The sequence below is a fragment of the Mustela nigripes genome, chromosome 18 (genome assembly GCF_022355385.1).
Source record: "Mustela nigripes isolate SB6536 chromosome 18, MUSNIG.SB6536, whole genome shotgun sequence".
Taxonomy (NCBI): Eukaryota; Metazoa; Chordata; class Mammalia; order Carnivora; family Mustelidae; genus Mustela; species Mustela nigripes.
Window position 1 is genome coordinate 31,279,381 of NC_081574.1, and position 21,918 is coordinate 31,301,298.

Genomic DNA, 21,918 nt, shown 5'->3' on the forward strand with positions numbered 1-21,918 from the left:
TCTAGTGTTATTTTTCCCCACTTGGCATTTAAGGCTTTCTCTTTTTTCTTTGAACATGCTCGGAGGGCTGTCTGATCTGACGTTAAAAAATGGAAGCCGGAGAGGCAGGACTGAGAAAGGGCTCAAAGTTGAACAAAACAGAGGTTTCCTGGAAGCGGCAGACTCTGAGTTGGGCTGCCGTGGTGCTCACATCTTTCCGCGCCGGGTTCGCCTCCAAGAGGCCCGCCGGCGCCCCTCACGTCCGCAGGCGTGCGCTCGCGTCCCCGAGCCGGGCTCCGGACCCGCTGCCTCTCCCCGCGACCGAGGGCCATTTGCGGCGCGTGGAGGAACCCGAGGGCGCGTGCCGCCACCGCGGGGCTCACCTGCGCCTCCCGGCCTCCCGCCCCGCGCGGCCCGCCGCCGCCCCGCCCCGGCCCGGCTCATTGGCTGCCGCTCCGAGGGGAGGAGAAGGGGCGGCCGCGGGGATCTCATTAGCGATGCGGACTCGCTCCTCCGCCCGGTAGTCCCGGACCCGGCAGCGGCGGGAGCGCGGCGAGCGGTGCTGCGGGAAGGACGCGCGACTCCGGCAGCGGCCGTGGCGGCGGCGGTCGCCCCGCCGTGGGAGGCTATGGGGGCGCGTGCTGGCTCCCGGTGCCCGGCCAGCGGCGGCTCGGAGCGCCCTGCCCCGGGGCTGTAGGGAGCCGCGGTGGATCAGTCACTCGCCGAAGACCTCCGGGACCCGCTTGTCTCGGTCCTCGGCTCGCCCTGCTTCTCCCGGGCGCCCGGGGCGTGGAAGAGGAGCCGGACTCCGAGCACGGCGAGGACCATGGGGAGAGCGGCCGCCGCAGGAGGAGGTGCTGGAGGGGCGCGCCGGTGGCTCCCGTGGCTGGGGCTCTGCTTCTGGGCGGCGGGGGCTGCGGCTGCCCGAGGTAAGCGCCGGGCGGAGCGGGCGGCGGGGCCGGGGGAGAGGCGAGGGGACGACGGCGAGACCCAGCGGGACCCGCGCCCATGGCGCTGGCTTCCCAAGTTGCGCGCTGCACCTCTGCGAACACGGACCCCACAGGGTGGGAATCGGGCGGAGGACCTCGGAGGGGACCGCTGCCTCCCACCCCAAGTTTGCGATCAGCCGCAATCCTACAGGTTGCTGTGACCGGGGCCCCTACCCTTGACGCCCACCGCCTGCTCCGTTTTCCGAGCACTCCCCAATTGCTGCAGACCGGGGTACCCACCTCTTCACTCCAATCTCGCTCTCCCGTGCCCTCTCCACTTGCCTGTAAGACGAGAGACCACGGGTGGGCGCGCACAGTGGTGTCCGAGAGTTCCTGGGAGAGGGGCGGGGTGATGGGAGCCTCTGTAGGGTGGGCTTGAACGGAGAGGGAGCCTTTTCCCTTTGGGGAGCGACACCCAAGCTAAAGTCCGCTGAGCTTGGCAACCCACGGGCGACACCAACCCGAGGTCTTAGCACTGGGCTTTCTTTGGAGGAGGCCGCTGTGTGCGGGAGCCCGGGAGAGCTGTGTGCACCCCCCACGATTAGCTGTGCTGGCCATGCGGAGCGGGGATAAGCATTTGGCCGGAGGCCGCTCACCCGGCCGCTACCCGGTGCCGCCTCCAGCTAGGGAGCTAGGGAGCGCAGGGCTCAAACCGCCGCTTCTTGCTGACTTTGAAAGACAAGCCCCGTTTTCCTGGATCCTCCGGACTCCAGTAGAGTGAAATTTTGCAACTGGTTTCACCTCCACTGTGAATGAGAACCGGGAGCATCAAGTTAAAGCTAAATCCCGCCGACTTGTTTTGAAGACGATCAGAAGCGATTTGAGACATAGCTTGAGTATTGTGGCTTTACCTTAGAAATAATCCCGAAGCTTCTCCTTCCCGCCCGTCTTTACCTTTCTCCTTCCCTGTGTGCCATCCATTAGGTTAGAATATGTAATTGCACTGAATGATTTACCTAACGCTTGTCTGGCAAGAGGGAGGAACTGAGCTGACCGCCTCACCTTCTGCTCTCTTGGCTATCCTGAACATAATGAGTAGCCGGGAGACAAGAGGGAGGAAGGGGCTGGCGACAATCATAAAAGAACCAACGTAATCTAATTTTTACAACGGCCAACGGTGTGTTAAAAGCAGTCAGGATGCCTAGAATGAAGAATTAAAAAAAAAAAAAAAAAGAAAAAGGGAAAGAGGTAGATAGAAGCTTTGTTTATGGTCCTGTTCAGTGACAATTTGCATTTCATTGACTGAAAACTTTTTTTTTTGTTTTTGTTTTTGTTTTTGGTGGAGCAGGCTTCTTAAAAGGCAGCAAAGGTTTAAAAATGAGCCTCGGTGATTGCACACTCTGGGTTCTGGTGAAGCCTGGTTCTTTCCCTTTGCTGGAAGAAGCACAAGCTTCAGCCATTTAATTTACTATGGAGAATGCCTCCTTGCAAAGTCAGCTCTGAGTTGGTTTTAATACACTGTTCTGGGGAAAAAGCGGGCCTTTTCTTTTCTAAATTTTCTAAGTGTCTGAATTCCCAGTTGCTGTTTGATGTGGAAATACCTAAGAGCACCTGACTCTGAGTACTGACCCCTTGGAATTTGGTTGGTGGAGTTGTATTGAAGCTAGCCCCCAATGAGAGGTGGGGACATGCCAGAAGCCTCTTGGATGGAGTTTTGCTGGCTGTGAAAGTAAGGCTAGCACCTCTTGTCTGCAAGCTGTTCTTTAAAGGTCTTCTAGAAAACATACTGTACACTCTGCAGGCTTATTTACAACAAAATGTCTTGCACAGATCATAGTAATGTTCAAGACACATGGAGTAGAGCAGTAAATCTGCCTAATATTTCCCTTGTAGTATTTTATGTTTTGGGGGGGGGGTGGTATGAAGCCCTTTCCTTAGCATCTGTCAGGGATTCTATATGAAATGAGTTGTAAGCCAGCTCTGGAACCTGTGAAGCTGCATGCACCTGGTTTTGGGCAGGTGGGCACCATGGAGTTTTCAGAACAAAGGGTGTGTTTCAGTGATCCTTAAGTTCTGCCCATTCATTAAAAGCAGGATGAGTTGCACTCTTGTGGTATGTTTGTTGAGTCGTCTCACCAGACTCTGTGGGGTTAGCCCCAGGTTGTTCTTCTTTATCCAATGAAATAGGTGGTTTTTTTGGCAAGTCTTTCCATGTTGATTTGAACCAAGGTATTCTGCCCCCTCCCCCCAAACCACAGGGTGTATAGAATTATGCAGTTTGCGTTGATGATCTAAGAATATTTAACAATTCAGTAGCATTTTCTTTATAATGACTTATGCTTTTGTTTGCAAGATGAGTGCACCAACTTTCTTTTTTTTTCCTTTTCTTCTCCATACTTAATGTAAAACCATCTGAAAATCAGAGGGAGGTTTCAGGTGATGGGCTTTAAATGAATATACTGGAAGAGGAAGATGCTTGGGACAAAGGACTGCCCATAGAAACTGGTATGGCCCAAGGAGAAATGTTCTGGTTCCTTCCTTTGCAAACAAGACTTACCTTTTCAGATTTATGTTCCTGACTGCTGGCCTACTGTAAGGAAAGCACTTTGGTACCATGATTACTGTATATCTTAACACTTTCCAACTTAAAAGAAGGTTGTTTAAAAGTTATTCATGACCTGCCAAGTGCTAATTGAATCCACATCGTGTTGTCATGTTGATTTGTTTTTGTTCTTTGGGAAAACGGGAGTAGTGCTGTAGATCTGGTTGTGATTCCCGTATTAGATACTGTACATAAAGATATCCTCATCTAAAGGCAGCGAGTGAGGTAATCTTAAATAGGCTAAACTTCCACACAGTTCACTGCTTTAAAAAATGTCCTGGACAATGACACCTTCCTTATAATCGCTTTAGTAATGCAATAAAGGCAAGAGAGGTACACATTTATTTTCTGGGCATAATAGGGTCAGACCGTTTACACATACTTAAATCCATTTATCTACCTGGTTCATGTGTTTTAAAATCCATAGTCATTTCCTTCTTAACGAACTTTATATACCCCCCATTTCCCCCAACCCCCAATTCCCCTCTCTGGCCTTTCTCATTCTGCTCCTGTTCCTCAAAAAACTCTCCCTCCTATGAGGAAAGTGCCTTTTCTCCCACTTTCCTCCCAGGAATGTCTTATTCTAACGTTTTGGGTTGTGCTTTTAGCTTGAACAGTCCTACGGCTGCTGGTTTTCCTGCCTGACAAAGTATTCTGCTCAAGAAATGCCTTCAAGCAGGGCAGTTGGGTGGCTCAGGTCTTCCCGTCCTGGGATTGAGCCTCGCATCAGGCTCTCTGCTCAGCGGGAAGCCTGCTCCCCCCCACTCCCACCCCCCACCCCCCCACCCCGCCTCTCTGCCTACTTGTGATCTCTCTCTCTCTGTGTCAAACAAAGAAATAAATAAAAAGAAATGCCTTCAAGTATTTTAGTTCTTAAGAAGAGATTATTTGTTCTAATCTGGCCCTTAGAAAGAAAGTTGTTCTTTTGCAGGGTCTTACTATGAAAAATAAATGGCTTTCCTCAGTCTTTGACAGGTGTGTGGTTCTGGAAGTGGTGGCCCATAGGGTGGGAAAACCTATGGGGCCGGAATCCTCCTTGAGCTCTCAGAACTGTACAACTAGGTGAGTCACGCAGCCCCAGACCCTGCCTCTTACTAGTTAGGGAAGCACGTTTCTCTCTATCCTGACTTTGTGGTCTGCCTTCACTATGTATAGTACCTAGCTTAAAATGTTGCAACTCTAAAGATTTTCTCAAGGAATTAGTTGTACAGGAGGTAGTGAATATTTGATATCATCTCTTGTGCCTTTTCTTCTTTTTTTAATATGAAGGTTAGAGACCCAGGCTACACACATTCACGTCTAATCCCAAAGACAGGTATATGTACAAAGAAAGTTATATTCTGTAGCATCCTCTTAAAGAAGGTGGTAGTGGAGATACAGGTGTCCCTGTAAAGGACAGACACACACACTGACAAAGTCCTGATGGGGATGCATTTTTTTTTTTTAAGATTTTATTTATTTATTTGACAGAGAGATCACAAGTGGGTAGAGAGGTGGGGTGTGGGGGGTTGGTGGGGGGGGGGAAGCAGGCTCCTTGCTGAACAGAGAGAGCCTGATGCTGGGCTCGATCTTGGGCTTGATCCCAGGACCATGAGATCATGACCTGAGCTGAAAACAGAGGCTTAACCCACTGAACCACCCAGGCGCCCCGCGGATGCCTTTCGATTGCACTTTTGCCATTAATCCTAATCCCATACTCAGGAAAGTGCCAGCCATTGACCAGCCATGTCGTTGTCTTCTCTTCTGTCCTCCTCCCCGTCCTGATGACTTCATGAACTGATGGCATGACCGCATGGCCAGCGGGGACTTGACTGTAGTGAGAACGGCAAACTCTAGGTGAAGACCGCTGAGCAGCTCGCCTCCCTCATTTGCTAAATGGCCGCTTTTGGCATGAGAACTCACCATCCGATTGCTGCCGCTCTTCACTTCATGCCTGTTCCTTAGGAGGAGGCATTTTTGTAGCATTGAGTGCAAAATAATCATAGCAGTTATTGTATTCAGTGTGTGCCATTGATTATCCTAAATGCTTTACATCTGTCAGCTCATTTAGTCTTTAAAATACCACTATGAGGGGGTGCCTGGGTGGCTCAGTGGTTAAGCCTCTGCCTTCGGCTCAGGTCATGATCCCAGGGTCCTGGGAGGGATCGAGCCCTGCAGCTGGCTCCTTGCTCAGGAGGGACTCTGCTTCCCCCTTCTGTCTCTGCCTGTCTCTCTGCCTATTTGTGATCTCTGTCTGTCAAATAAATAAATAAAAACTTAAAAAAAAATTGCACCCTGAGGTAAGTAGTATTCTTATAATCGAAGAAAAGGAAAGTAAAGAGGGCTGATATAACTTGTGCAAGGTCACAGAGATATGACAGAGGAGCCTGGATTCGAACTTACACCATCCTGCCCCAGAGCCTACAACAAGGACTGTTTCCTAAACTATGCCAAAAATAAAACGACCCTTATATTTTGGTGACAAAAGGACTAAAATTATTTCTCTATCACTGTGAGAGTTGTAGAGGAATTCAGAGTAGCTTAAATAAATCTATAAATACATTCAGATAAATCTCAGAGATTTGTGTTGTACGAAAACAACCACCCTCTCACCATTCAGCTTAATATACTTTGGGATTGGAACCACACTTAAAATTCTGAACGCCAGCTTCTAATATGATAGCTTGCCTTTTTTTTTTTTTTTTTTCAATTTGAATTTCAACAGAAAATATTACTCTGATTGAATGCGCCATCCATGGAATGGCAGATCCCAAGAGAGTATTTGTTGCATGTCTTGTATTTTTAGCCTTGTTTGCCGGCGAAATGTGGAGCATGAGATTTGAGAGTAGATTGTTAACACCAGAGGCTGCTGTTTCTGCTGTTTTGGGTACTCCTGCTGCTGCTCTTTCGAGGCAGATGGCTCGATTCATTTATAGAAAATAGATATTCGTTCTATTTTGCATTTACACTTTGAGAAGAACTTTTAATTGTTTGTGCCACATTGCGTCGTATGGCCTTACCGGGCGCACACCCATGCTGTGCGTAGATAATTTTCAGAATTAGGCGGATGTTCATGTATTCCCTTTGGACTGCCTTAGAAATCTGCTGTGAACTCTGCGGTGCTTTTGCAGTATATTCTTCTGAAAGCGGGCGTGCGTGTGCAGGACGGGGTGTGAACCGCGTCTGCTGTGCTCCATCCCCTGTCCCTCCCCACCGACTTCACTGAACTAGAAATTGGCGGCAGGAGTCCTGGGTTGTGTTTCTGGGGCTTGAGTAGAAACAACACCACCCATGTGATGCTTTTCAGTTATATCAAACCACTCCAGGACTCAGAGCATTTCCTGATGTTGTTACTAACAAGACGAACAAGGCGAGGCCCGAATTCTTCCTCTATGACCAGTTACTTTCTTCATAAATAAGGAAACTGGAAAGCCAAAAGCTGCCTTCCAAGTTTGGTCAATGACAGCTTCACTTAATGCAGATTTTGACTCTCTGTCTCCAAGTTTCTGGTTCATAAGGTGCAGAAGGGCCTTCCTCCCCAGAAAAGAGAGACCTTAGCATGCCAGTATCCCACCCACCCAAGCTAGCATTGTAAGGCTAAGAGGAATCATGGGGGGGGGGGGGAGAGCATCACTGCAGCAATGTGAAGCTTGAATAAGAATTTCTCAGATGCTTTGTTGGTATCTAAAATCAAATGTTGTAATTTCTCAAATCGGGTGAGTCCACGGCAAAGTAATCTTGCAGAAATTTCAGAAGGTTGGTGGTTGGCAGGCAAGCCTGGGAAGAAATCTTTCTGCATCCTTCAAAGGCTCAACTCACGCTGGCGTAGCCGTGTTTTGTGTAATATCATTCACAGATTTTGATAACTTACTATAAAAGCAAATTTATTTTCTAAATATTGGATGAGAAATTTGCCTCAATATATTTGTGTGCGTGTTGTCAGGAGTAGTGTGAAAGTGATTGGTGGCTTCTGCTAGCCACAGTACTTACTTAGGACTTACCATCTTTGTTTGAATTTAATTTAATAAAATCTACTCGGAGAGGAGGGGAAACCAAATGATCCTGGGTTATGGAAGCTAAGCTGGTAATATCTTTGAAACTCACAAATCAGTGCTTTTCAGATGTTAATGTGCATGTGAATCACTGCAGATCTCCTTCAAATGCACCTTCTGATTTACTCAGCCCGCAGAGGGGGCTGAGGTTCTGCATTTCTCACAGGCTTCTAGATGACCCCATCCAGGGACCCCATCCCTCTTTAGTTGTAGGGCCGTATGGGATAGTAATTCAGAGTTTGTATTTTCAATATAGTTTTTCAAGTGTGAGGCAGTAAGGAGTGGAATTCGGTGTAAGTCTATTTTTAAAATGCCAACAGAGGAAGAGGCCAACACAAATGTCAGTTTTAACTCAGACAGACACGCAGCCACTCATAAAACGAACACATTCAGGAGCTCCATTCTGAGATAATATATAGTCCAGCTTCCAGCATTTATAAAGACAGATGCACTATTTGGAAAGTCTTGAAACCTGTTTTGAAGGAATTGAGGATGGATATTTGCATCTAATTTATTGCACATAATAAAGAGGAACCTGAGTCCCCAGGAAGTTGAGCAGTTTGCCCAAAGTCAGATTTTGCGATCACTTCTTCATTCTATCATATCTCTTGACTGTAGGTGCCTGGAAAATGATCTGGAATTCAGGATAATGAGAGAACGAGGGTATAGTTAAGGAAGAGGTAGAGTAAAACCAGTCTGTTCAAAACAAAAACAAAAACGAAACAGAGCACTGTTCACAGAGCGTACTGAGGCTCCCCAGCTAGCTGGGTTGTTGCTCTCAGGGCATTGTGTAGGAGCTGGTGTTTGGGGTCTCTCTCTCTGCTGCAAGGTAGCTCCCTGTACTTGAAGGGCCCATTGTGCTTGCCATTACTCACCCAGCCCCTGGCAGTTGTTGTCCAATAGCCTACACCAACCAATATTTGACTCCGACCTCATTTTGTTAAGGTATGAATACTAGTTAGGTGGAAGTTCCTAGAACGTATTCAATATTGTGATAAGATAACTTAGGAAAGTTTAATTGCCAGAGAAAGATTTAAATATCTATATAAGAATATTTTGTATTATATATATATATTTTTTCCCCTTGAAGGGTTGGAAAGGCTCTATGCCTAGACAGACTATTCTAGAAAAATGGTTAAGTGTAAGAGTGACACTCTTACGGATGAGTTTTTTGAGTAATCGTTCATTTGCATGGGACTTGACACTTTTAAGGGATGTTCACAAGTGTGATTACTCTGTATTTGCACATCCGCCCTGATCGCGAACAGATGATAAAATTAGATTTAGAGATTCTTCAACCAAGGCCAGACAGGGAGCAATAAATAGTACCAGGCCTAGAAGCTGAGTCTCCAAATGGCTTCTGGGCCTTTTGGACTTCTTTACCTTGTAATTCTTACCGGATGGACTGATCAGACCCGAGCCGGATGATACAGCATTTTGCTGTCATTACACTTGAGACAGGGCCGTGGATGGTGGATGCGTGAACATGTGTGAAATACATGAATAAAAATTTTGGTTGAGGGGGAAAAAAAAACGGTAACCTGTATTGCTTTTCCGTCTATTGGTATTACACTTCTCATGGTTATAAACAGAGGTGGCCCTGCCTAGGAATTGTGTCAGAAGTGATTGGAGGGAAGTAAAATTGTGACTGTATCACTATGATGTGCTATGGAGTAGGTTGTATGTCAGATATTCTGAGACACTTGCCAGGCAATAAGATGTACTTAATCAAAGGAATGAAAGTGTTCATTAAAGTAGGTAAAAATCACAAATTAGTCCTCTGGTTTTATTTTTGAAGATGCCATTATAAGCCAGACATTTTAGAAATAGAACACAAGCCCCTCCATCTGCATGGCTTTCTAAATACCTTATCTTTATTATTAATTTTGAGTGTATGTGCTTCATTTTTTTGTTCTGCATATACTTTTAAAGCAAGATTAAAGTCTTTCAATTTGCATTTGAAGGTAGTGCCATGGCACAAGGCAGTTGGACTTCCAGTAATAATTTTCATCAGTGTGTCTTCAAGAATTTTCCAGCCTGTCTTTAAAAAAAGAGATAGGGCCCAAAAATACAGACCACCGAATAAAATTCTTTGCCAGGCAATATAAAATTCTTTGAAAACCTGTTTTCAAAGGGGCTGGAAAAAGTTTAACTTTCCTGCATCTAAATCGACAACCCTTGTATCTACCTTAGTCTTGGGACCAGAAGCTACACTGATTACATCAGATTTCCAAAGTTGTTTTCCTACGGAAAAAAAAAAAAAAAAAAACAAAACCAAAAAACCACACAACAAAAACAATCAGGAGGTTCACATGTTTTTGTCAGTGTGAGGTGTGTGGGTGGGATATAAGTGTTCAGAGGTTTGGTTTAAAGAAATGAAGCTGAATAAAAGATTTGTCATTAATTTCCTTGTTTCTTTTTTTAAATTTTACATTAGGGCAAAAATAAAGCAAAAAAAATATATAAAAAAGAAAAGGAAAACTCATACAGCCCATTTAATATTTTTTCAAGTTTAACAGACAGCTTGAGGTGCATTTCGACCTCTGGACTGGTACTGTGGAAAGACAGCTCTACCGTATCACATCCTGCAGCAGAGAAGACCATCACTTACATAGGCAATTATTAATAATTGTCAAGTTGATAAGTGTTTTAATGCATGGGTATCTGCGTATATATTATATATTAGTGGAATGTCATATATCATCCTTATAGCAAACTTAGATCATTAAAGTTCTATGCTGTTAATTTAAATGACATTAATAACACTTTTATGTGAGATGTCGATTTAATTTTGACTTCTGAGTCAGCTTCTTAATTTAGGTACTCCCATTCTCTCTTTCTCCATGGTATCTCTCATCTAACCCCACATCTTTGTATTTTTAAACTTTTAAAAATTTATTTATTTGTTGAATTTTTTAAAAGAGATTTTATTTATTTATTTGACAGACCGAGATCACAAGTAGGCAGAGAGAGGCAGGCAGAGAGAGAGGAAGGGAAGCAGGCTCCCTGCTCTGAGCAGAGAGCCCAATGTGATGTGGGGCTCGATCCCAGAACCCTGGGATCATGACCTGAGCCAAAAGCAGAGGCTTTAACTCACTGAGTCACCCAGGCGCCCTGTCTGTATTTTTTTTAAAGATTATTTGTGAGAGAGAGAGTGAGAGAGTGTGCATGCGCAGATGTGAGCACGGGAGTGGGGGGCAGGGAGAGAATCTCAAGCCGACACAGAGCCTGACGTGGGGCCCAATTTCATGATCCTGAGCTGAAACCCTGATGCTTCACCAGCTGTGCCACCCGGGCCCCCTGTCTGTTTCTTCCTCAAGTCACTTGCTTCTCCTTTAAGCAGTGTGATGAGCCTCAGAAGCGCGTGATCACGTGTTCTTGAACATGTTGCTTCGTTCTGTTTTTTTTTTTTTTTTTATTTCTTCTGTGAGAAAAAATGACTAAATCACCTTTAAAGTGCCTGTGTGCTCTTAACATTCTATGGCGCTCTCCATTGTTTTCAGTCCCTTTCATTCACAGTGTTTTTTATCATTCCAGGAAGCATTTCTTGGCATTTTAAGTATGCAACAAAACCTTCAATAAAAAATGCTGTGGAAGTAGAATTTTCAGGACAAGTTAGTGCGACTTCAGGAAGGATGGTGGTAAGCCTTGACTTAGCCATTTTGAGGAATGTACCAATACCATAAAAAATTTAATTCCAGGTATCAGTTTCTCTTCAATCAGTAGTTGTAAACTAAAGCCTACATGAGCAGTTCTAGCAACCGAGGTGGGTTTGCATGGAAAATGGCCGAAAGGGTTAGGACCCCCCTCAACCCCACGGTGGCTCATTTTTGCTCAGTGGGGGGCAGGTACTTACGGTTGCTAGAGTGACTGATTTTTTTCTTTCCAATAGAAACGAGATTTATGAAATTTTATGTTTCCAGGTTCCAAGTCTTTTCACATTATTTTAATAAAACACCTTTGATAAACAAAACTCACTATATAGAACACTCAGTCTTCTGGTTTGTCTCAGTGACCTTGGTGTATTTTGTGAAGACATTGAAGGGATCCAGGAGACAATCTCTTCTCACATTCAGTACTCCTCTTTCTTTGAGCTGCGCTTCTAAAATGTCGTCTAGCTTTGTGGAAGGGCACTGCCTCAAAGCAGAAAACAGAAAGCATTTATGTGACCATCCGTTTTACGTTTGATAAACAATTTGATCACCCAGTTTCTATGTACTTCTGTTTCCCACTTGTAGAGGAAAATCATAAAATTACATCCCTAAATAAAACCCTAAAATTTCTAGGCCAAAGCCCAGATTTTTACAAGAACAACCAAAGTCTAGAGAAGCAAAGTAGCTTTCTTGACTTTTATAGGTCTTCTCATTGGTGCTTGCCTGTGAGTCCAGTTCTTCACTTTCTCAATGTCATTCTTACCTCTTTTCCTTTCCGGGGCTATAATAACAAAAGTGATCAATAGAGGCACAGAAGAATTCAAAAGAAATGATACCAGAAGACTAAAGACTATTGATCATTTTTCCTCTGTGTTAAAAGATGTCTTCCTTTTATTTAAAATGTTTGTATTTTTCTAAACACCTTTGAAATAATATAGATTTCTCTTCTTGGCTTAGTTCTTAGAGAACGTTAAGGTTTTGATTTGAGGGGTTCAGGTTAGTTCAGTGTAGCAGAGCTAATTAATATCATACAAAGGATTTACATTATGGGTTTGTTCCATGTTAGGAGGAAATTTGGGGTGACCTTAAGCTTTTGTCTCAATTACTCCTGCATTCGTGGAAATAAATGTGTTCAGTATGAACAAATACCAGTATCGAGGATCTACTACAATCACTAGTAGGTCCTAAGTACTTTCTAAATGTCATTCCTTTAAAAATCTGTACACAGGAAAGAATATTATAGTAACTGCATTTCCACTAATTGTGATATTGGTGCCGTGAGTTACGCTTTACACAAAGGATATGGTTTTGGAAGGGCATTTGCCGCACAGCTACAAATTCTTATCTGGGTAAATAAATCACTTCCAATTTCCAGTTTTCCGTGTGTAAAGCTAGGTCTTGAGGTGTGGTGAGAAAGTAACCTTTTCCAGTTTGAATGGTCCGCTGGGCCCGTTATGAGTTGGTGGTATTCAGGTAGATGTCAAGGTTGGACACTTAGGACACGGGGTGGGGCAGATTTCAAATGAGCATCAACATTTGACTTGTGGTTCTTCTAAGAGAGCTTTTGATGTTGGCAGCCTCGTGCTTCTGATGCCCACAAAAGACTATAAATCTGCATTCAAAGAGAACTACTGGATATAAATTTAAAGGCTTCAGTTGCCCCTTCTCCTGGAGTCCCTATTTTTCCTCATTTTCAAGTGAATTTTGCCCGTCTGAAGGCTGGGATAACTTACACAATGCCATCCCTGTGGTTGAAGCTGGAATCTCGGGTGACCGGATCATGGCGATGCTTCACATCCCAGCCACCTTGCTGGGCAAGTGTGAAACACACGGGGTTTAGTAAACTTCCGATTCTTGGAGGTTAGGTGTGGAGTATTCAGGTTTTGTTATTTTATTTCCTTTTTTTTTTTTTTTTTTTTTAAGCAATTACCAGTGAGGGCTTTTGCTGCTGGAAATGGTGGTCAGGTTTTAGACCAGCAAATCCCTGGTCCTCACCCAACGTTGTTTTTTTTTCAAACCCAGCAGAAAGGCAGACTTCTGTAGTGTTGTCAGCCCAGATGGGGGAGAAAAATCTTACGCAGGTATTTTGAAGGTGTGTGGGCATATTAACCTTTTTTTTGTTTGTTTTAGCTTCAAACTGATGTTTAACAGTTTAAAGTATGTTTAAACAGTTTTATCGAGACACAGTAGATAGAAAGATGATCACCAAGTTGTTTATGTAGCCCTGGTTTATAGAAGTCCACATGGGTGTGATTTCAACCATGAAGACAGTGTCTCTCTGACAATCTCAGTCTGCGGGGACCTCTAACTCAGAGCAGTCGAGTTGGAATCTCTTGGGGGATGACCCACTCATATGTTTTTAAGCTTCCCAGGTGACTTTCAGTTTGGGAAGGCAGGATTGAGAGCCACTGATTTCATGGGTGCATTGATTATGTACAAATACAGACTCTGATCTTGTTTTGAAATTTGGAGAATTGACTTGGAAATCACTGTCCTAGGGGATGGAAGGGGACCATACGCCATTTGCCTCCCCTTCTGTGTTAGGTGTTGTCTTTCCATGATGCTCCCCAGATGACTTGGATGAATGAAGCTGGATGCTGGCGCAACACCTTTCAGCCTCTGGGAGCCCGACTTCTGCTAGGAGGGGACAACTGGGATATTACTAAAAGGGATGACATTATTTGAGAGGAATTAGGTATTAAGAATCGAGGTTTGGAGGTTCTACCAATTTTCCCTTCTGGACAAAAGCAAAGGGCCCACAGATAGAGATTCCTATCCCCTTGAAATGTTACCAAACATCTTCTAGGCCCATGATGTAACGGATAAGTGGTCCTATTTATGAACGGATTAATATCTTTTTACTAGTCTTGGTGTCTGAAGGATATAGGCAGTGTAGCTCCTTCTGCAGTGTTGGGCAACAGGCAGCACCACTGTTGTTGACGCAGAAATAAGTGGGGACGCCATTCCCATTCCAGGCATCTTGGTGTAGGAACTCTTCTGAACACGGATATTTCTAATAATACTGCCCTGTTCACAACTGCCAGTGGTTCCTTATTGGTCTGTGAATTCAAATACAAACTGTAAGACATTTTATATGAGTGATTTAAAAAAAATCAAATTAAACTGGGTATTTGTCCACGTAGCACCACACGTAAGAAGCAGGGCACGGTTGACATGTTAACTGTCAACATGTGTGTTTCTTCCATAATGCACCGCTCGGGTTCTTCTGCCCAAGCAATGCTCAACCTCTCCTTGTTTCTAAAACAACAACAACAACAACAACAAAAAAACAGCTTCAACAAATATGTATGTACTTTGACACAGACACAGTTTACTTCTGTTTCTTCTTGAGATGTATTTAAATTAGAGTCTACATATTTCTCAGCAGTCGTTTGTCACAAGATTGTGTTTCATCTCTGTTATTACGCATACCGTTGGTTCACTTCCCTCAGATACAATATTCCGTGGTGTGACTCAACCGTAATTGACTTATGTTGTTGCCGTCAGTGAAATTTGGGCTTGTTCAAGTTTTTTCTTTTTTCTCTTATGAAAACTGCTCCCAGGAACTTTGTTAGGCCATGCCAGATACCCATTTTTAAGTGTTTCTTACCTATCTGAGAGGAGATTACTAAGACCTAGAGTGTGAGCATGTTAAATTTTCTGGATGATGCCACATCATTTTTCAGCAAAATGTAAGTTCTCATCATTTCCCATCAGCTACCATTGGATATTAATAGGCCTGGAGGTGTCTGCTCATTTTGAGTGGGTTACAATATGATTTTCTCCACACGGACTTAATTTTCATATTTCTGATTGCTAATGAAGTTTAACATTCTTCATATATCTCATTGCCATTTATATTTCTTCGACAAAACACCTACTCAAGTCTTCTGCTCATTTTTTCCCTATGATTGTAGCTTACTCAATTGTAGTAGTTTTGAGTGTATATGTGTCATACATGTTTTATAGATATAAAATCCTTAATGTGTTATGTGTGATTGAAGTTTCTTCTATTTTTGTTTTTGTTTTTTCTTACTTTATGGTATATTCTAATAACTTGAATACTTTATGTTATTTTTCTCATGAACTTTAATCTCAGGTTTAATGTAATCAGTGTTTTCAGTCTTATTATGCTTAGCTCCTTTGGGTTGTGCTTAGGAATTCCTTTCTGAATGTAATTAAATACATTCTCCTCGATCCTTAATTCACTATCTCTGAATCTTCCCTACTCCTAGAGATTAACTTCTTTTTGTTGAATACTGTGTTTCCATAACTTGACATCACTTCTGATACTGCACCAATCAGACCATATTCTGGTTTTTTAAAATACGTATAAGCCTCTCTTGCTCTTGATTTTTACCACCTGAGGTCAGAGGCAATTTTCTGTTGTACTGTTTCTTCTCAACACCTAACACAGGGCCGTGTTTGGAATACATTAGGTTTCCAAGATATTCTGAATGCAGCACCAGGCAGGCAACAACCAAAACTTTCATGTAAGCTTATAAATATGTTCTGTCATTCCACCATTTTGGTGTATAATTCATTGTGATAGAATCATTGTGTTACTCCTTCTAACAAAATGTATGGGAATGGTAACACACTTCCACAAGTTAGCTGTTATCACGCTAGCCTAAATTAGCTAAAGAACCTGGTGTAAGTATACAAAGGTCCCACGTTGGGGCACCTCCGTGGCTTGGTGGCTTAAGCCTCTGCCTTCGGCTCGGCTCGGCTCGGGTCACCATCTCAGGTTCCTGGGATCGAGTCCCACATGGGGTTCCCTGCTGAGCAGGGAGCCTGCTTCCCCCTCTCCCTCTGTGCTCTCTTTGCTTGTGCTCTCTCTCCAAGTTCTCTCACTCTCTGTCAAATCAACAAATTCTTTTTTTTAAATTTTTTTATTTTTTAAAGATTTTATTTATATATTTGACACAGAGAGAGAGATCACAAGCAGGCAGAGAGAGAGGGGTAAGCAGGCTTCCTGCTGAGCAGAGAGCCCGATGTGGGGCTTAATCCCAGGACCCCGGGATCATGACCTGCGCCGAAGGCAGAGGCTTAACCCACTGAGCCACCCAGGCGCCCCAAATCAATAAACCCTTAAACAAAAAAAAAAGGTCCCACATTAGGGAAGCTTTGCTGGGTTAAAAGTAGGCTGGGTCTCTTAGTGAATGATGCTGTATATTTGGAATCTGTATAATCAGAAGAGAACTTAAGGATTGTAGGCATTTGAGTTGAAGCTTCAAAAGAGGACAGTTATAGGAAAACAAGTGGAAATAAGGGGGTACCAGCTACAAAATGCTTCGGTTCAAGGGATGGCCTTGCAGTGGTTACAGTTCTGGAGTGAGCATTCCACCTTGCTCTTACTTGTAAGTCATGAAGGTGAACTCTTGAGTGTCTCCTCCTCTGCTGGAAGCTTCCAGGCAGGAGAACATTGAGAGGCTAAGTCCGTGAGCCAGCAGGGCTGGCGGTGGGAGTTTCAGGAGGTGGCATTCTCTTTTCCATCCTGGAAGTCACGAATCAGCTAAATGGTTAGATTAGTGCAACTAGGGAGCCCAGGGGAGCTTAACTGTACTTACTCTGAGTGGTTCTTTTAGGTGCAAGTCTTTTTTCCCTTAAATTTGAAAGTGTGTGTTTATTAGAAGAAATCTGAAAATATAGGAAAGTATTAAGGAGAACAAAATCCCAGTAGAGACGCAAAAAATAATCACTCCGGGGAATTCTCCAGGTAGAAGCCGTATTCCTCACAGTGCTTCTGTTAGTCTGCAAATCCCTGTTGTTCCTCTCTGTCTCTACCGTTTTGAAAGAGGAACAACCAGTTATCTGAATACTAAACCAAATACTTCAGTTCTTCTGTTCTTATCTTTTCAGAATGTTGACATCTGGGTAGCAGATTCTGATTCTCCCTGTGACATACCTTCAGTGCTTTGGATAATGTGAGAACAGCACATATTTTGTTATTTTTCGAACACAGGCCAGAGCTTCTGGACACCCATCGTAACTGCAGCACCCCAAGGCCCTTGACAGCAATGTCTCCGGAGAACTTCGATAGTAGTGCTTTGTGTTTATTGAGCTGACTCGAAAGAAGACCACCAAATCATTTCTTAATCTCTCAGTATGAGGATGGTATGTGATTTGGTTACTGCTTTGACATTCAGAATGGCAGTTTTTGTTCTTTTTAACATTCCCAAGACAACTTTGAAGGATGCTTTTTCTACACCTGGTACGTTACCACATATGGATTTTATCTCAGCATCAGGATGAGTCAGACCTTAGCTAATAAGAGTGCTTCTAACTATGGTAGACTGAGATAAAGAGGGATACATTTGTTTGGAATATTTGTTGTTCTTATGTGTATGCAGGCTGTCTCAGTTGTGGTGAAGTCTATCTCTTGGTAGCCAGGAATAATCAGCAATACATACAGTCCGGTTCTGTATTTTTTTTCTTTTCTTGCTAGAAAGAATTATGGAATTTTCATAGGTAAAATTAATGAAGATTAGAGCAGTTAGTCTTTGACAAGTGCCTTTTGTACTTTCTTCTTAAGCTGATTTGTCAATAAAATGCATCTGAAGTAAATAAGATGTAGAAAATAAAAATCTGAAGACCATATTTTTTGGCAATGTGTGCCTTAACATGTTTTCAATGCATCTCTCCCCTCACCATCACCACCACCTCCCTTAGCTAAAATCCTCACCTCCAAAATGAGAGCTTCTGAATTTCCTAACCTACACAAATGTTTTCCCCAATGTGTGCATATCTGTAATGGTATCAGAGTTTCATAGCTGGTGGTCATCTGCGTAGTGAGTTGGATGCCTGTTTATGTTTCCATACAAAACACCTCGAAGACAGGCTGGTTGTTTTCTGAATCTTTGCAAATACTTGTGGTTTGGCACATTTTAGTAATTCAAGGAATAAACGAATAGATGAATGGATGAGTGGTTACTAAGTACAATGAATATTTGTGTGTTAATGGAGCTCTGGCTTGCTAACTGTATGTGATCATGAGACGGACAGCTACGTGTGCCGTTCAGTATGGTAAATGGTTGTCGTATATGTGCTTTAATTCCTGCAATAACTGTGTCAGGTAAGCATTATTATTTGTTTCCAAATAAGGAAGTTAAAACTCAAGTATACTTTCCCAAGGCCATACTCGTAACAGTGGATTGGAGGGGATTTGAGCCCAGGTCAGGTTAGCTCTAACACATGTAGGCTTTTCTGTATCTTATCAAGGTGCCTTCCAACTTTATGATGAAGATTCACACGAGTGTCTGAGATTCTTTGGATAAAACACTCCTGTGCAAGCCTGCTGTGGTTAGTTTTCCCAGCCATTTTTTAGTTACCAGATATGGCACCCCTTCCCTAAGTGAATGTGTATTAGGATCTATCCTTTGGTTCTGTCCTTGGCTATTGTCTCTCGTATCAGCAGTTTATTGATTATAGTTTTTCCTAATATGTAAATGTCCTTGAACACCAGCCCTGTTCTCCTCTTTGGTAGTGGATACAGCAAGCATGAAGGAGGCTGACTCTCTGGGGCTCTGCTGGTCCTGTAAGCCCACATCTTCTGCTGGATAGTGACTGGGCCCTAACTTGCATGGTCCTTGCTGTTTCGGGGTCAATGCTTCCTATGCACTAAGAGAAAATTGCAATAGTAAGCTCTCTGCCACGGAGTCTGTGTTATGTATGACTGACCTTGCTTTGGGCAAAGATGGTACTTGAGTTGATATAGAACTGATAATAGTTGGTAATATTAATTATAGACCAAATGATCACCTCAGGTAAAAATCAGTTGCCTGCATTTCCAACTGGGCTTTTATTGCCTGAGGCTCACTACGAGAATTCATCTCATTGGCGGGTGGTATTTGGGCAAGAGAATGGACGTGTATTCAACACCCATGTGTGGTGCTAGCCAGATTGCAGGGCCTTTTTTTATTTAGTTCTCGAAAGGAGGAAACTGAGATTGCAGAGGAAATAAAATTGGAAGATGTTAAATGAGCTCTTTTGGGATCATGCATATTATAAATGATCTGAATTTTTTAATTCTCCCAAAAAACAATTGAGTATGTTTACTGTATGCATACATTATTTTTGACAGGCAGTGAAGAATAGTGATAAAGCACACAGTTCCTCGAATCAGACCATTTGAGTTTGAATTCAGTTTTTAAAGATTTTATTTATTTACATGATAGACAAGAGATCACAAGCAGGCTGAGAGAGAGGAGAAAGCAGGCTCCCTGCTGAACGGGGAGCCCCATGCAGGGCTCAATCCCAGGACCCTGGGATCATGACTTGAGCCTAAGGCAGAGGATTTAACCCACTGAACCATCCAGGTGCCCCTAGAATTCAGTTTTTAGCACTTAATAGCTGTGTGGCCATAGGAAAATGGCTTCAGCTCTCTGTGTTTCCATCTTGTTACCTGTAACATGGGGATAAGTGATAGAGGTATTCCGAGGATTAATTAATACAACCAAAGTATTTAAAAATAATTCTGATACATAATCGTATTTATTACTAGGACTACTGTATTTGAATCACTGTGTTGGGAACGGGGATCTAGAAATAAGAACTATTACAACTGCCATCAAGAGTCTTACAGTCTCACGAGGGGGTTGGCAGAATAAACCTTAAAGGGCATTGTGGGAAAAGAAACCACAGTGTTGGAAACCACACCTGCCCACCCACCCCCCAGCCTTGGAAGTGCGAGTGTACCCCCAGGAATTGATACCCGGGCTGAGTGATGGATTTTAAGTCAATACGTTGCGATATTAGTTCCAGAAGTGTTGTTCCCTTCAGACTTGCCTCAAAGGTTTGGGCAGAGGCAGTGCCTCAGGTTGTGTTTTCCAGCATCAGACTCCCGGGTGCCGTGTGTCCAGGTGCTGTGGCTGCCCCCCCTCCCATCACGTCGGTAGTTCATTTTTTACCTTTTCCAAGTGAACACTTGAGGCAGACAGATTTACTTTTTTTCCTCCTCTCTGAAATAGAGAAGTGCTCTTTAGCACTTTTACCCTTTGAAAATATAAAATCACTCAAGGGCTTTCATATTTTCAAAGGGCAGAAGCAACTTTAGCGAGAGAAGGGTGCGAAAAGCTGACTGATCTTTTTTTTTTTTTTTTTTTAAAGTGCTGTAATGAAAACATGTATAAGACCTATCTTCCGGGCCCGTGTGTGTGTGTGGACGCCGCTGTAAAGGTAGACGAGGGAAGGAGATTGAGAAAAGGAGAGAGGGGTGCGGATTTGGGAGAGTTCATGACAGATTTCTCTGTTGCGAGGATTTTTTTTTTTTTTTTTTTTTTAATTTTTTCCCTTTTAAACTTACTGGAGAAGAAAGAGCCCTTATCCTTGCCCCTCCCCCGTGCCCAGGCTCATGCCAAGATAAAATAACTGGTGTCCCTCGGAATTTTAATGGAGGACACACCTGCTTCCTTCCTCGGCACTGATTTGCCAAATCACTGACCCCGGAGAAGGAAAGCATCACCATCAGGAAGGTGGCAGTGGCATTCCTGAGTGAGTTTTGCCTCCAGAGTGACGGGTGCAGTTATGTCTCCTCGACAATGCAGAGGGAACAGTTCACATGTCAGGTAAGAAACAAATAACCGAGCCACCAGCTGGGCCCATTATCTTTCCTCCACACCACACCTGTGCACGGTAGGCACCTCTGGGGTGTCCGTCATTCGAAAGGGCCATATTTTACCCAATGAGGTGCTTACCACGAGCAGCCATCAGAATGATCTACTAACTCCGGCTCCGCTGGCAGGGCTGGCTGTCGGCGTTCTGTGCTGGATGGGCTGTTTGCCTTCTCCCCAAAGCGCGTACGACAAGGTATTATCTGCAGGCACAGTTTTACTTATTTATGTTTATTATCGAATTCACACGTGAACAATGGCCTAGGAGGTTAGTGGCGGTTGAGGTTCTGAAATGCTATTTGCGGGAAATGGTGTCTTCCTTTGGGTCCCCGGGGGCCACAGCATTAAGGCCAAGGAATTGCCCCAGACCCTCCTCATTGCAAGAAGACACCCAGGACATCACTGGCCATTTGCAGAATGAGTTGGGTTGGGGTTTGCTAGAATCTAAAGCTGATAAGCAACACATTCTGCCATTTCAGGGACTCAGTGGTATTATCATGACTCTGACGCTCCGTCTCTCTCTCTCTCTCTCTCTCTCTCTCTCTCCTCTCTTTCCTTTCCCCTCTCTCTTCTAAGACAGCCTGCACTGCTGTAGTCGGGAGACAGAGAGAATGTTCCGAGTGGTCTAGTTACACTCTTCCTCGAGTTTACTACAGAGAAGCAATTAATTGTGAAACTGGGTAGGAGTTTATGATTCTGCTTCATATGGACTTGCCCGTCAAAGGGCCACTTAAAATTCATGCACAGTAGCAACTGTGAAGGAATACCTAAGACTCATAAATAAAGCAAACCTATCTTAATTTATTGCCAGTACCTTCTATACCCATTGAGCTATTCAGAACTGTGCACAATTGATGTTTCTTTCCTCCAGTTATTTCAGTAAAAAATGAACTCTATTTTATGCCACACAAGCATACTAATAAACCAGTGTTTTGCTGCTTATAAAGGCAAACTGTCACCTGTTAAAATATGTAACTGTCATAGAAAGATAAAAAAGGATCATTTAATAATGATGAACAATGTGCATGTGGCATAAATAGAATCCGAAAGGTAAACAGCAGTTTATTATGCTAGAGCCAGCCAGAGCTATCCCTCAGTGGAGGCTCTGTGCTC

General features: G+C 43.6%; 1 protein-coding gene across 2 annotated transcripts in view; it reads left to right on the forward strand.

Annotated features, from left to right (window-relative positions):
• The first annotated feature begins 525 nt into the window (after nucleotides 1-525).
• UNC5D (unc-5 netrin receptor D) overlaps nucleotides 526-21,918 on the forward strand; it is a 538,291-nt gene continuing 516,898 nt past the window's right edge. For both annotated transcript variants that reach the window (XM_059384170.1, XM_059384171.1), the window contains exon 1: nucleotides 526-908. In XM_059384170.1, the coding sequence (XP_059240153.1) occupies nucleotides 806-908 (103 nt within the window). In that variant the 5' untranslated portion in view covers nucleotides 526-805. The remainder of the gene's footprint in view (nucleotides 909-21,918) is intronic.